At 45.3% G+C, this 14,746-nt stretch overlaps 1 protein-coding gene across 2 annotated transcripts in view; it reads left to right on the top strand.

Annotated features, from left to right (window-relative positions):
- LOC106533743 (cytoskeleton-associated protein 5) overlaps nucleotides 1-14,746 on the top strand; it is a gene marked incomplete at its 3' end in the record, with an annotated part of 35,431 nt that overhangs the window by 18,915 nt on the left and 1,770 nt on the right. Inside the window, 20 exon segments of one of the 2 annotated variants that reach the window (XM_014030173.1) lie at nucleotides 405-518; nucleotides 611-739; nucleotides 808-1,002; nucleotides 1,079-1,205; nucleotides 1,290-1,375; nucleotides 1,510-1,608; nucleotides 2,024-2,146; nucleotides 2,443-2,592; nucleotides 2,664-2,867; nucleotides 2,943-3,078; nucleotides 3,447-3,640; nucleotides 3,713-3,885; nucleotides 8,742-8,765; nucleotides 9,327-9,500; nucleotides 9,583-9,703; nucleotides 10,605-10,784; nucleotides 10,854-11,041; nucleotides 11,136-11,211; nucleotides 14,148-14,336; nucleotides 14,419-14,556. In XM_014030173.1, the coding sequence (XP_013885627.1) occupies nucleotides 405-518; nucleotides 611-739; nucleotides 808-1,002; nucleotides 1,079-1,205; nucleotides 1,290-1,375; nucleotides 1,510-1,608; nucleotides 2,024-2,146; nucleotides 2,443-2,592; nucleotides 2,664-2,867; nucleotides 2,943-3,078; nucleotides 3,447-3,640; nucleotides 3,713-3,885; nucleotides 8,742-8,765; nucleotides 9,327-9,500; nucleotides 9,583-9,703; nucleotides 10,605-10,784; nucleotides 10,854-11,041; nucleotides 11,136-11,211; nucleotides 14,148-14,336; nucleotides 14,419-14,556 (2,820 nt within the window). 2 annotated transcript variants of the gene reach the window in all.

The following is a 14,746-nucleotide window of genomic DNA, read 5'->3' as shown; positions in this document are numbered from 1 at the left end:
ACTCAGTCCTCTGTTCTCAGGTCCAGCAGACTCAGTCCTCTGTTCTCAGGTCCAGCAGACTCAGTCCTCTGTCCTCAGGTCCAGCAGACTCAGTCCTCTGTCCTCAGGTCCAGCAGACTCAGTCCTCTGTCCTCAGGTCCAGCAGACTCAGTCCTCTGTCCTCAGATCCAGCAGACTCAGTCCTCTGTCCTCAGATCCAGCAGACTCAGTCCTCTGTCCTCAGATCCAGCAGACTCAGTCCTCTGTCCTCTGTCCTCAGACCCAGCAGACTCAGTCCTCTGTCCTCTGTCCTCAGACCCAGCAGACTCAGTCCTCTGTCCTCAGATCCAGCAGACTCAGTCCTCAGATCCAGCAGACTCAGTCCTCAGGTCCAGCAGACTCAGTCCTCTGTCCTCTGTCCTCAGGTCCAGCAGACTCTGAGTATCCTGCAGCAGCTGGCGGCAGCTCTGGGACCTGGACTGAGACATCAGGTCAAAGCTCTGGGGTTCTCCATCATCACAGTTCTGGGAGACAGCAAAGTAAAACTCATTGATTCTGACCTCAGCTGTGGTTTGACTGGGAGTGGGAGGAGCTAAAGGGTTAACTGATGTGGTGTGTGGTCCCCCTGCAGCCCAACCTGAGGACAGCTGCCCTGACCACGCTGCAGGTGTGGGTGGAGCAGACGGGGATGAAGGACTGGTTGGAGGGGGAGGATCTGTGTGAGGAGCTGAAGAGGGAGAACCCCTTCCTGAGACAGGAGGTGAGTTCCTCTGTCCCCTCCCTCTCAGGTGGTCCACAGAGGACGGAGACTGACTCTTCCTCACGCAGGTGTTCGGCTGGTTGTCTGAGAAGCTGCCCACCCTGAGGACCGTCCCCGCGGACCTGATGCTGTGCGTCCCCCTCCTCTACACCTGCCTGGAGGACAGAAACGGAGACGTGAGGAAGAAGGCTCAGGACGCCCTGCCCACCTTCATGATGCACCTGGGCTACGACAAGATGAACAAAGCTACGGGCAAGCTCAAGGTCAGGATCCTCAGCAGGACCTGATCAGTACCTGAGTCTGTGGACACGTGACCTCATGTGTTCCTGTCCCCCTCAGCCCGCCTCCAAGGATCAGGTGGTCTCCATGTTGGAAAAGGCCAGAGCTGTGATGCCGGCAAAACCTGCGGCGCCGGTGAAATCAGGAGGAGGGAAAGGTTCTGCTGAGCCGAGCCGAGCGCCTTCAGGTGGGCTCACTGTTTGACGGTGGGCGGGGTTTAGCACCTGCTCAGGTTGTTTTTGAATTTACTGCATCTGTTTTGTGTCTGCAGCCTCCAGATCTGCAGCAGCTGCTGAGGATTTGACTGACAGCAAATCTGAAGTGAAGAAGGTCAGAGGAGGGGGCGGGGCTAAGAAGGTACGTCTGGTCCTCACCTGAGGATTTTATTCTCTTTAATCTACAGAAAGTTGGATTTGAACCTGAGTTTTTTTTGTTTGTTTGAATTCTTTCACATCATGAAGATTTAAATGTTTTTATTTTTACTCACCCAGCCTCCCTCCCCTCCTGATGAGCCTCCCCCCAGGGAGAAGGACAGTAATGGTAGTAAAAAGCCCCCCATTAAAGGGAAGGGTGCTGCTGGCAGTCAACAGGTAGATGTCCAACAGGTGTCCCCCTGGACAAATTCTGTCTTCCTGCTTCTGGACACAAACGTTAACCTCTGTCCAGCTTCTGTAACGCTCCTCACTAACCTCAGATTAGCTGTTCTCTCAGCTGAGTGTTTAACTGACCCGAGATCAGCCGAGTGTTTATTAACTGACCCGAGATCAGCCGAGTGTTTTAACTGACCCGAGATCAGCCGAGTGTCTATTAACTGACCTGACATCAGCTGGTCTGATACCTGCTCTGAACTCGTTAATGTCTGCTTTTACTTCCTGTTTCTTACCTTTCATTCTGTTCTGACCTGATTAAACACACACACACACACACACACACACACGGCTGAATATCGTCTCCTCACATCGCTCTCGTCGTCTTCGGTCTCACTCTTGTCTTCGTCTGTCTCAGGGTCCACCTGGGAAGAAGCCTGGAGCTAAAGGCCTGAAAGACGATGAGGATAAATCTGGACCCATCTTCATCCTCATCCCCAACGCCAAGGAGCAGAGGATCAAAGAGGAGAAGCAGCTGAAGGTATCTGCTGAACGCTGACAGCTGCTAGTGTTGACCTGAATAGATGAAGTGTGCTCGGCTCTGGTTCTGGCTCCATGGTTGGTTCTGGTTTTGGCTCCATGGTTGGTTCTGGTTCTGGCTCCATGGTTCGTTCTGGTTCTGGTCAGTGGGTGATGTTGGACCTTTTTAATTTAGTTTAAAAACTTCTTGTGTATTAATGAGCAGCAGAACGTGTTTCTTTACAAAGACTTTCAGTGTTTAAGATGTCAGACATGATGATGATGATGATGATGATGATGCAGAATATTCTGTCTCAGATTCTGAAGTGGAACTTCATCACTCCTCGAGACGAGTACGTGGAGCAGCTGAAGACTCAGATGTCCACCTGCTTCGCCAAGTGGCTGCAGGATGAGCTGTTCCACTTCGACTTCCAGAGACACGTGAAGGCCATCGGAGTCATGATTGAGGTACGAGCCCGCCGGTCCAGGTCCTGCCAGTCCAGGTCCTGCAGGACCTGACTAATGTTTGTGTCTGACAGAGGTTGGAGAGCGAGAGCGAGGCCACCATCAGCTGTCTGGACCTGATCCTGAAGTGGTTCACCTTCCGGTTCTTCGACACCAACACCACAGTCCTGATGAAGGTTCTGGAGTACCTGAAGCTCCTCTTCGCCATGCTGGACAGGGAGAACTACCACCTGACGGAGTACGAAGCCAACTCCTTTGTCCCGTACCTAATACTGAAGGTGTGCCCTACTCCTGCCTCTGCTGAGACTTTTATTGTGAAAGGATCAGCGTCTGAGTTTCCTGTTTGTCTTCAGGTGGGAGAATCAAAGGATGTTGTTCGTAAAGATGTCCGAGCCATCCTCACCATGCTGTGTAAAGTTTATCCTGCATCCAAGCTCTTCCCTTTCCTCATGGAGGGCACCAAGTCCAAGAACTCCAAACAAAGAGCTGGTGAGAATTTACAGCTCCTTTCAAAATAAAACGTATGAAGCAACATTTGTGAATTAACAGGTCCTTTCAAAATAAACCAGCTGAAGAAACATTTCCTGGTATTCATTTTTAAAATCGGAGTCAGATTTCAGTCCAGTTTTTGTCCAAACTTGCTGTTTCCAGAGACTTTTTAAAGCATTTGAGGAGATTTATTTTGTAAAGTTCAGAATGACTTCCTGTTTTGTTTTGTAAAATTCAGGAGGACTTCATGTTTTTGTTTTATTCTGTAAAGTTCAGGAGGACTTCCTGTTTTATTCTGTAAAGTTCAGGAGGACTTCCTGTTTTATTCTGTAAAGTTCAGGAGGACTTCCTGTTTGTCTCGTCCACAGAGTGTCTGGAGGAGTTAGGCTGTTTGATCGAAGGTTACGGGGTCAACGTGTGCCAACCGACTCCCGCCAAATCCCTGAAGGAGATCGCGGTCCACATCGGGGACAGGGACACGTCTGTCCGTAACGCCGCCCTGAACACGGTGGTGGCGGTCTACAACGTGTGCGGGGACCAGGTCTACAAGCTGATCGGAAACGTAAGACAGATTTAAAGAGTTTTATTCTTTAAAGAGCCGGAGGCAGCGCCTCACTCACCTCTCTGGTTCCAGCTGTCGGAGAAAGACATGAGCATGTTGGAGGAGAGAATCAAACGCTCGGCCAAGAAGACGCCCGCTGCCCCCACCAAACAGACCGCCGCTGAGAAGCCTCAGCGAGAACACCCCACCAACCCCAACGCCACCTTCCTGAGAAAACCTGCACAGGAAGACTCCAACAAGCTGAAGTAGGTCCCCAAATCACCGGCAACATCCCGGAGACTCAAATACATTAAATTGATATTTTCTGTCCTGCTGCCTCATTTATCACTGGTTTATACAGAGTTTATTTTTCTTCTGGACACTTTATAGGCTTTATCTACACGCTTATAACAAAGTTATAAGGATTATTCATCAAGGGATTTCTTATTTTCTGTAGATACCTTAGCTGTGCAAAAATGAATGGAAAAACACAAAAAGTGACTTTGCTCAGTGAGTTTTGATTTGATCCATCAGTAAAGGTGACCATTTATTTACACAATCAATCAATCACTACAGCACACTTATTTGTGATCAGTCAATTTCCTATAAAAGGTTTAAAGGTGAAATGAAGGGGAAAAAAACAAAAATGTATATTTTGCATTCATATAATGTTTTATTTAAAATTTTGATTTAAATTTTTCACAACTGTAATGAAAATATATTTAAAATACGATTTTCCATCTGCTAAATGGAGCTACGGAGCAGAGCCTGAAATCATAATTTTAGTTGCTAAGGTAAACCATTGTTGCTATGTGACGTCAAACAATCTGACTTCTTATTATGCACGCCTATGATACTGAATCAGATTTCACTATGAAACTAAAGATAAAAACCATCCAGCCGTACAGATGTGAACCAGTCACACAGAGTGGAGAAACACTCATTAAACGGGCTGAAGACGCTGCGCTGCTGGTTCTAAAATATTATTTATCCGTCTGCCCACCCGCAGCACTCTGTCACAGTGAAGCAACTGATGGAAAAATAGTTGTTTTCACTCAATGTTGAATCAGTGTTGTTGAGTGAAGGGTCGGAGGAGGAGAAGCTTTTTGTTGTTGTTTTTGTTGTTTCACGTTGACGGGGGAACCGTATCTGATGGGGAAACGCGGCTCGACGGAACACCGGCAGTTGCGTGTTCAAGATCAGACCAGCTGATCATCAAAGCTGTTCATCTTTTTAACTGGGAATGGATCATTTCAGCTAAATCTCGTACAGAAAGGAGCGCAGCTCAGAGTGCTGTTTTACCTGGAGCTGTTTCACACAAAGAGACGCTAGCTTGTTAGCCTGCTAGCCGTCGTCTCTCCTGCAGCCTCACTTCGAGTTGCTCAGTGTAGCTTTCTGAGCAATGAGGCAGACCTGATTAATGCTCATAATTAATATAAAACTCTTATAAAAAGCAACACACCACTTTGTTGCAGACTTTTGGCTCCTGACTAAGGCTGCTAAAAAAGTTCCTGTTATGACCGCAGCAGAGTGTCCTCACATGGCTGTTGTTAATAATCCAGCAGGGGTAAATATTGTTGGCATCCTCCTTCAGATCGAGCCTTTTGGTCACAAAACTAAAGGATCTCAAACTGTGAAGCACTGAAAAGGCAAAGTCTTGTAACCCTGCTTTTTGAGTCTTTAAATGGTCTGAGCAGAGCTGGGGGGGCTGGGGTTCTTTGTTTTCCAGTCTGTCCTCCACATGCATCAACACAAACCTTCTGCCCTCAGGATCTTAAAAAAATAAAAATAACAAAGCTGACAGCTGACCCTGCACCACATGTGAACCCAAAGGCCACACAGTATTCCATTTCCAGGGTATCCACGGGGTTGTAAAAAGTATTAAAAGGTAGTAAAACAAATAAGCAAAAATTAAAGCCATTAAAAAGTATTAAAAGGTAATAAACACCATCTGACGAGGTATTAATTTTTAAACAACTGGCACACTTTCTCAATGCTGTGGAATCTGATGCTCTGCTTTGAAAACAGATTTAACAAACATTTCTCTTGCCTATCTGACACGCAGCTTTCACTTTAGGCAGGCCTAGTAGCCAATCAGAAATAGTGTAGGGGCGGGACTTAACTGGCACTAGTAGCAGAAGTTGGAGCGGTGTTTAAATAAAATATTTGTGAGAACAGGAGACGATATCAAAGCTGGAAGATAGTTAAAAAATCAGCTGTCAGAAAAGATAAACCAGCAGAAGGATTACTGACTCCTCCCCCTGAGAGGAGCTGTGTGTCGGTGTTTGCTAGCTTTAGCTAAAGTTAGCTGGACAGGAGCAGAGCGGAGCAGACAGGTGCAGCAGGTGAGGAGATTAAAGTGATGACTTTTATAAGAATGACCCGGGAGATAACATCAGTCAGCAGGTGTGTGTTTACTGGAACAAACAGAGACACATTAACTCTAAAATAAGTTTATAGCTGTCTCAGATTATTTTTTTTCATCGTTTTTCCCCAAAACTCTCAGGGAGGTCATTCTCTATGAAGAAGTCAGTTTTATATGTTTGTAGATAAATATGAGCTCATTTAAATCCTACACTGTATTAAAGGGTTTTGGGAATTTGAGCTAAATTATTTATTTTGAATCATACATTATGTAAATGTAATACAGGATCACATGACATAATTTACAGTTCTCACGTAGGTTCTGTTGATTTGGTTTGTTTAGTAAGTTTTGATTATTTTCAATCAGTTTTTAATTGAAAGTATTTTAGCTACAAGAGTTTATAAATTGTGATTTTTAAACATAAAAAAACATCTTACATACGTTGATGCTTGGTGAAAAAAGTTGACACAGGAAAGGTGATTTTTCAGTTTTGATCAATTTAAAAGGTGATATTTAAAGTAATTACAGATAACCCTCTGCTCAATATGAAAAAAATCAAACTTTTTTTTTAATAAGTTGATTGATGAATTCTTTCCAGTTGTTCTTTAGTAGTATATGCTGGTAATGTCAATGTAAACGCAGATAAAAGATGGTGATTGTGAGGGTGAAACTGTGTGTGGTGGAGGCTGCAGATGGACCGTTCATTCTCTTGTTCAACAAAAGTTTTAATACATGTTTAAAAACAGATGGACACACACAGGTGTTATTTAGAGGATGGTTGTGTGACATCAGGGTGTTTTGGTTCTGAGTTCCTGGGACATGTGAGAGCAGACGACCTGTTGCTGAGAGCACTGCTCTTCCTACACATAATGAAAACAAATTTTGTCTTGAATTTAGGGTTAAATAACAAATAATTGTATATGGTCAGTGTTTAATTAAGGCAAAGAAATAACTATGTATGTATCCAGTAACTGTAACAATAGGTTGATTGGGTTGCCGCTACAGTTAAAACTTGAAGTCATGTTGGTATTAAAAAATATTGGGATGGTATTAAAAAGGTATTAAATTTTACCTCAGAATTTCTGTATATACCCTGATTTCAAGTCCACAAAATAATGTAAAAGTCTTAAAAACAAAAGCTGCTTCTACATGTAATCCTACGAGCAGCGAGTCGTTCAACAAATATTACGTCACACAAACTGCGCCCCCTGCTGGAGCTCTGAATGGGATGCAAAAGCATGGTTTTTTACGCAATTTGTAGAAATTACATGTTTTGGTCAAATTTACAATATTTAGACATTTTATTAATACAGTATTAATACTACATTACAACATATACTATCAAATTATTCAGTTATTTCACCAGCTAAAGTAGCCTTCATTTCACCTTTAAGAACCAACAACAATCCAGATCACGTCTGAGCTCAATTATTTATCAGTCCAGCACTAAAATAGAAACAAACATCAGTTGTAGATGTTAACAAAACCAGACATTTGTAGGCACACAACAGGTTGGTGAGGCAAGGCTTTCCTTCTTTTATCTTTAAAGAATGTGGGAAGCCAGTTAGGGCGAGGCGTCTCCCCGTCGACGTCAGCAGCCAGCTTTACCTGTGAGAGACCGTCAGTCACGATTCAGGTAGGAAGGGAGGTCGAACAGTGGGCAGGGCAACTTTCCAGTTTCTTACTCGCTTGAACCATCCGAGGCTGGAGTTACTCTATCAGCTGCATCAGCCCGAGGAGAGGGGCGAAGCACTTGGTTCCTGATCTTCAGAATAAAACTTACTTCCCACAGGAAGTCAGGACAAAGTTGCTTTGTGAACTTCAAGCTTTTGGTTTAGGTTCTGTTAGCGAAGGGTCAAACCTGCAGCTGACGCATGTCCGTCTCCTTCTGAACCCCGGGCGGAAACTGTTAGTCACTAAAGAAGAGGTTTCTGGTTCCGCCCTCAGTCGATAAGTTAGTAAAAACAGGAAGATAGGGAAAGCGTTAGTTCAGACTGCCAGTTGTTATCCCGAGCTAACAAAGTTTATTGCTTCTACACAGTTTGCATGAACAAAACATGGCGACCTGTTTAGATATCCTCTGATGAGAAACTCTTTAAAAAAAGGCTGAAAGAATGAATTATTTCAACTTAAAAACATCTATTTGATTGGATGTTGATTTAAATGCTTCTATTTCAAAATAAGTGTCCTTGTGGATAATTTGTATGTATATATTTCCTTGCTCATAGAAACAGAAAAAATAAACAAACATTTTAGAGGAATAAAATACGTGAAAGTAAAGATTATAAAATAAAACTTGTTCTAAATATGAGGCGACAGGAAAAACTGGATTTTCTGGACTGATGTTGAATTGAGGGTAAAATTAATTGAATGCATTGATGAATGGATATTTTTACTTGAAGTTAAAAACAAGTTTTTACTTTTTCTTGTGGGGCATAAAAACCAAGTTCAGTTCAGTTTTCCTCAGACTTTAATGAATAAATGGAACAGGGTTTCTCATAAATCCTGTCAGGTTTCAGAGAATAGTTTTATTTTGAAAAGCAGACTTTGTGTCTCTTTGGCTGCATGTCGGCTTTTCTCTCCTCTTTTCTAACGTATGTTTCCTCCTCCTGGTTCTGATCCATTGCATGTGGTGTCTGAAAGCAACCTGCTGCCTCTGATCAGCTGTTTGTCTGTCTTAACCTTCATCTTTGTTTCCTGTGTGGTCTCCTCTCCTCCTCTTCCTCTCTGCTCGGCCTGCCTTCCTCTCTGGAGCAGAATAATGTATCGCACGTATAGGATGTGAGTACTCCTCTGACTGCAGCACAGAACCCTGCTCGGCTCTTCCTCACTTGCTCCTCCATGTCGCTGCTTGTTGTCAGCTCGGTCCTGCAGCTTTCAGCTGTTTGCATTCGGCTGTGAGCTCGGAAAATGTTTTGAGCCTGAGAGTTCAGACGAAAGGCCCGGTTCAGACCTGGATCCAGATCAGGATTCAGTTCCAGGTGTGAACCGGGTTTAGTTTTTGAGACGACTGATCAGAATAATCTCTAAAGTATTTGTTTGTTCAGTTTCTTCAGGTCGAGCACAAAGATTTCTGCTTCATGTTTTGTCTGTGGCTCCGCCCCCTTATCTCCTCCTCGTGGCATCGTTGTCGTTGTTGTTGTAGTACGATCAGTGCGGGTCTGCTCCAGTTCAGCCCAGCAGAAACATTCAGCTTCAGGGTCAAACGTCTCCTGTAGTCCAGCTGTTTGTAGAGGACTTATCAGGACTGATCCCTCAGGGGTCTGAGGTGGTCCGGACTGGAGCCGACCCGGCGCTGATCAATGAGACCTGATCTGACTTCCTGCCTCGGCTCTCCTCCAGTCAATCCCGTCAGAACGCACAGCACAACGAGCCGTCCCACCCCTCCATCCCCAAGGAGTTCCAGCTGGACCTGGACATGATCGAGAGGGACCAGAGCCGGGTGAGCGAGCTGCCGGACCTGGTCCAACACAAGCTGGACGAGCTGCTGGAGCCCATCATGATCCCCGAGCCCAAGTAAGCCCGCCTTCTCCCCACGGGGACCCCACCTCTCCAAAACACTACAGGTTTGACTGACTTCCTGTTTGTTTGTTTGTAGGATTCGCTCCGTCTCGCCACACTTCGATGATCTCCACAACAGCACCGCCTCCACAATCAACTTTGTCATCTCACAGGTGGCGAGCGGCGACATCAGCACCAGCATCCAGGCGCTGGCCCAGGTACGCTCGGACCGGGTCACCGTCACAGGACCCAGGAGGGTCAAACCTGAAACATACTCGCTCCGATGCCGGTCGGTTGATGCGCGGTCACGTGGTTGTTCGGCGTTCGTTTTCTCACAGACCTTTCATAGTTCCTGAGACACCCCGCGCCGAGCTCCTGGGAAACCCCCTCCCGCTGCAGCATACGTCACTGCATGGAGTTTCTTCCTGCTACAGCCGACAGTGTAGAAGATAAAAGTCAGACTCGTCACTCACCCGATCTTATTTATCCACATCTGTCCTGGTTAAAGCTCCACCGTTTTTATCAGATTCCTCCGTGCACAACGTCTGTTTTATCTCCATTCATGAGTTTTTCAGTTTGACTCTCTTTATAAAACTCTGCTTCCTGGTAACAGTCGGCTCTGGGAGCGAGTCGTTTTCTTTTCTTTTAAACCGAGTGTCCGAGCGCTTTCAGCACAAACGCACACACCCACGAACTTCAGACCAATCACACATTACCGTTGTCGCGGGAGGGTGGGTACAGTTCTGCTGCCGGGTTGTGCCAAAAGGGGCGGCCGAGCCGACACTGGGAACACCGGTGACGTAATTTTCGTCATGAAACTGTGACAACCCGTACCAACGTCAGCACTTCGGAGGGAGTATGAAGAGGCCTTCAGATTACACCTCAGTTACTGAAGACTCGGGGGTCTGGGCCCCTGAAGGCTGGTGGGTCTGGATTCTGACCAGTTTTATTATAAAACTGGTCAGAATCATTGAGGTCCAGTTCAGAAGGAAGAACTGACTCTGAGGTGGTACTGATGCTTGTCGTCCTGGTTAAGGTTCTGGTTCTGTTCAGTTCTTGTCCTCTGATGGACAAGGTCCTGGTTCTGTCCTCTGGATAAGGTTCTGGTTGTGTCCTCAGATCGACGAGGTCCTGCGTCAGGAGGACAAGGCGGACGTGATGTCAGGACACATTGACCAGCTGCTCATCGCCACCATCATGCAGCTGAGGCTCATCAACAGCAGATATCTGGCTCACGACCGCGTGGACAAGAGCGACGTCATCAAACTCTACAGCTGCATCATCGGGAACATGCTGTCTGTGAGTCTGCCCCGCCCTCTGAAGCTCCGCCCACCGCCGCTCCGTCACTAACCGCCCTCTTCCTGTCAGCTCTTCTCCGTGGAGACCCTGGCCAAGGAGGCGTCTGTGGGGGTCCTGAAGGACCTGATGCACGGTCTGATCACACTGATGCTGGACAGCAGGGTGGAGGACGTGGAGGACGGGACGCAGGTCATCAGGTCTGTCAACCTGCTGGTGATCCGAGTCCTGGAACACTCGGACCAGACCAACATGATCAGGTGAGTGGAGTCGTGGTTGGGTGGTGGGTGGGGTCAGACGGGAAGTGATCAGAACTCAGGTGTGTTAAAGCTGACGTGTCCTCTTTTGTCTCAGTGCTCTGCTGGAGCTGCTCCAGGATACACTCATCTCCACCGTGGTGTCCTCCACCTTCTCTGAGCTCGTCATGAAGGTAAGACATGCCATTCCTCCTCGTCTCTTTAAAGAGGTGTTCCTCACAGTAGGGCCTTCGGTCCTTGCTCTTCTGGTGTGGTCCCTGGAAATTTTAAACATGCAGCTGTCCATCCTATGCTTAACAAACCCAATCTTGTGTGGAGACCCACAGGGCTCGGTTTTAGGACCCCTCCTCTTCACCCTGTACCTGCTCCCTTTCACCTCTATACTTAGAAAATTTGGTAGTGCGCTTCGTTGTTACGCCGATGATACCCAGATATACTATATGTCCCGTTAAAGACGAAGGACACAACTCTCTGAGCTCTCTGTTTTTATGTCTAGAGGAGGTTTAATGGAAACAAAACTGAGCTGATGATCTTTGGAAGACTGAGACACCTGATGTGGATGTTGGTTCACTGTGCATCAAGCCTTTGGTTACTGATCTAGGGATAAAAGTTGATCCTGGACTCAAGTTAGGGAACTACATCAAAACTAGGGCTGTAGCGATACACTAATCTCATGATACGATATTCAACACTGTGCTCATGATACGATATATATCACGATATTCAGCGAACGATATGATTCGATTTTCTGAATGATTTTAGAGGGACACAGTGATTTTGGTGACATTTTGTGACTTTTCCATAGACTTGGATTGAATTAATTGAACTGAAAACTGATTACGTAAAAGCACCAACTACACAATACCTGCTCTGATTGGACAGAGACCTAGTCTACAGCTGGACAAAATTAATCAAAGATGTGGTGAGAAAATTAGTTTTCTTTAATTTGAAACAGTGCAAACTATAGCTTACAAGCTTAAATAATATTTGGTTCTATCCAGGTAACTTTGGCAAATAAAGAGCAAATTTTCCCAAATCTTCAGGATTTATTGTTCATGATGAGAGTAATTAACACAGTTAAAGACTCGGAGATAAATTATTTTGTTCCCATGTTGCAGAGGGGGAACAGATTATTTTAAACAACTGAAATATTTGGTTCTTGTATCAGCAATAAAAAATATAAATACACACAATATGTTGGAAGACGGTGTTTGATGGCTGACTGATAAATAGTGAGGCTAAAGACAACATGAGGACAGTTGGGAAAAGACTGTAAGGACTGATTCTCTTTGTGATTTAAAAAAAAAAGACCAGGTTTATTTATTCATTTTAGAGGTTTTTAAAATACTATAATGGAACTAATACTTTTATGTTTAAGCTAGTAATTCATGACATCCTTTAATGACCTAGGTTTTCATGACATGCTGTTCATCTGCAGACAGAATGATTAAAGTCAGAACAAGATTTGCTAACAGTCATTCTTAGATATCACTTGTGTTTATCTTTGTGTTTTCCATTGACCTTGTATCAAATCTTGCTAAGATGACATAATGGTGTTTGTTAATAAATATATGAGGCCTCTGGAGACACAGTGAGTAGTGTGGAGAGTGGAGTGGACAGTGGAGACACAGTGGACACAGTGGACTGACAGAGAGAGGCAGAGGCACGAGACAGGACAGGTTGTTCTCTGTGTTTCCTGTTGTAATAAAACTCAGCTGATCACCTCACGGAGTACCTTCATTCTTGGACCACGTATTTCTGTCTTTGTTAAATAATGCCATAACGTTACAACAGCTGACGATTAAACTGAAAGTTACCTTGACAGGATTAAGAGTCCTTTTAACGAGAAATTCATTAGAATCACTGTGAAAATGGTCAGATCTGCCTCTCTGGCTGCAGTGTACCCTCCAGACACGGGGGGGAACAGATTTTCACAGGGAAACTGAATTTTGCACAACACCCCATAAGCTCGAGGAGCCAGACGCATGTCTGCCTGCCTTCTGTAACGTGACGGCTGACTACAGTCGGAAAAAGAGCGCCCTGGACGAGACACTTCAGTTTGGTTTAAAACACAGACATTGTGACAAATAAGTAACTGTTTGTAACCTTACCTCAGCTTAGAAGGCAGAGGGTGTCGGTCTTTTCTGCTCAGATTCAGCTATCGGAGCATGAAGCTAATGTTTACTCATTATGCTAATGCTACCGTTACTCTCTGGCTCCTTAGCAGTAGAGGAGCCACATGGCTGGCTCACTGCTGCCAACTAGTGGTCAGAGGCTGAACTACAACAAAAATAAAGCGTTGGCAGGAAAGTTGACATTTTAAATCTTAATAAAAAGTTGATACAGGGCTTTAGAGAATCCATACAGTATCAGGAAATGAATAATTGATATATATTGGTGTATCGATATTTTCCTACACTCCTAATCAGAACAGTTGTGACATCTAGTTTTTACCATCTGGCAGCTGGTTAAAGTAAAGGTGATTCTTTCCAAGAAACATTTTGAGACAGAAGTCCACGCTTTTACCACTCTGCTGGACTACAGTAACACGTACAGGCATCAGTGAGTCCTGTGTCTCACAGCTGCAGAGGTACAGAACACCTCTGCATGTTGTTTAACTGGCACACCAAGGTTTGATCATGTTTCTCCTGTTTTAGCCTCCCTGCACTGACTGCCTGTATATTTTAGGATTCGTTTTAAAGTTTTTATTTTCTTTTAAAGCTCTTAATGGTCTTGCTCCACCGTACCTGTCAGATCTGCTAAAACCCTACAGGCCCTGTGGATCGCTCAGGTCAGCTGATCAGCTGCTCCTGACTGTGAACAACATTAGCTGTGAGCTCAGAGGTGTCATGGCAGCTCCTAAATGATGGAACCACCTTCCTCTGGACATCAGACAGGCATCATCCCTGTCTGTTTTTTTCTCTCTGGCCTTTGAACACATTCTTGTAGTGTTTTTATGTTTTATTTTATTTTTTTATTTTATGAATGTATGTATGATTTATTATGTGTTCAGCACTTTGGTCCTGTGGGTGTTTAAAGTGCTGGTATGGTAAGAGCCTGGGCCCAGCCCCGCCCCTCGGTCTGACCCGTATCCTGCCCCTCCCCTCAGTGTCTGTGGAGGATGATCCGCTTCCTGCCAGAAACCATCAACAGCATCAACCTGGACCGGATCCTGCTGGACGTCCACAACTTCATGAAGGTTTTCCCCAAAGACAAGCTGAAGCAGCTGAAGACAGATGTCCCCCACCGGACCCTGAAGACCCTGTTACACACGCTGTGCAAGCTGACGGGGGCCAAGGTGACTCATGCGCCGCGCCCCCCCCCCCTCCTGTTGCTGTGGTTACGGTCTGTTGGTCTTTAACATGTCTGTGTTTGAGCAGATCCTGGACCACCTGTCCATGATCGAGAACAGAAACGAGTCCGAGCTGGAGGCCTACCTGAGGCGGGTCGTCAAACAGGCCGGACACCTGTCAGGGTCCAAGAGCGACCGAGGGAACGAGAAGGGCGGCCTGCGAATGGTGAGGCCCCGCCCACCTAGTTCCTGTTAGCACAATATCACCTGAAACACTGGAAACTGCTCCATCACCTCACCTTCTCACAAGAGTCAGTTCAGTTTATTTAACCTTAAAGGGATCATGATTAGTTGTAACATTAGACTTTATTTAATAAACATATATTTTAACTGTAAAATAAAGACTGTAAAAATAC

The sequence above is a fragment of the Austrofundulus limnaeus genome, unplaced genomic scaffold (assembly GCF_001266775.1).
Source record: "Austrofundulus limnaeus strain Quisiro unplaced genomic scaffold, Austrofundulus_limnaeus-1.0 Scaffold1012, whole genome shotgun sequence".
Classification (NCBI taxonomy): domain Eukaryota; kingdom Metazoa; phylum Chordata; class Actinopteri; order Cyprinodontiformes; family Rivulidae; genus Austrofundulus; species Austrofundulus limnaeus.
The sequence above is the reverse complement of the archived record's forward strand: the minus strand, read 5'-3'. Positions and strand labels throughout refer to the sequence as shown.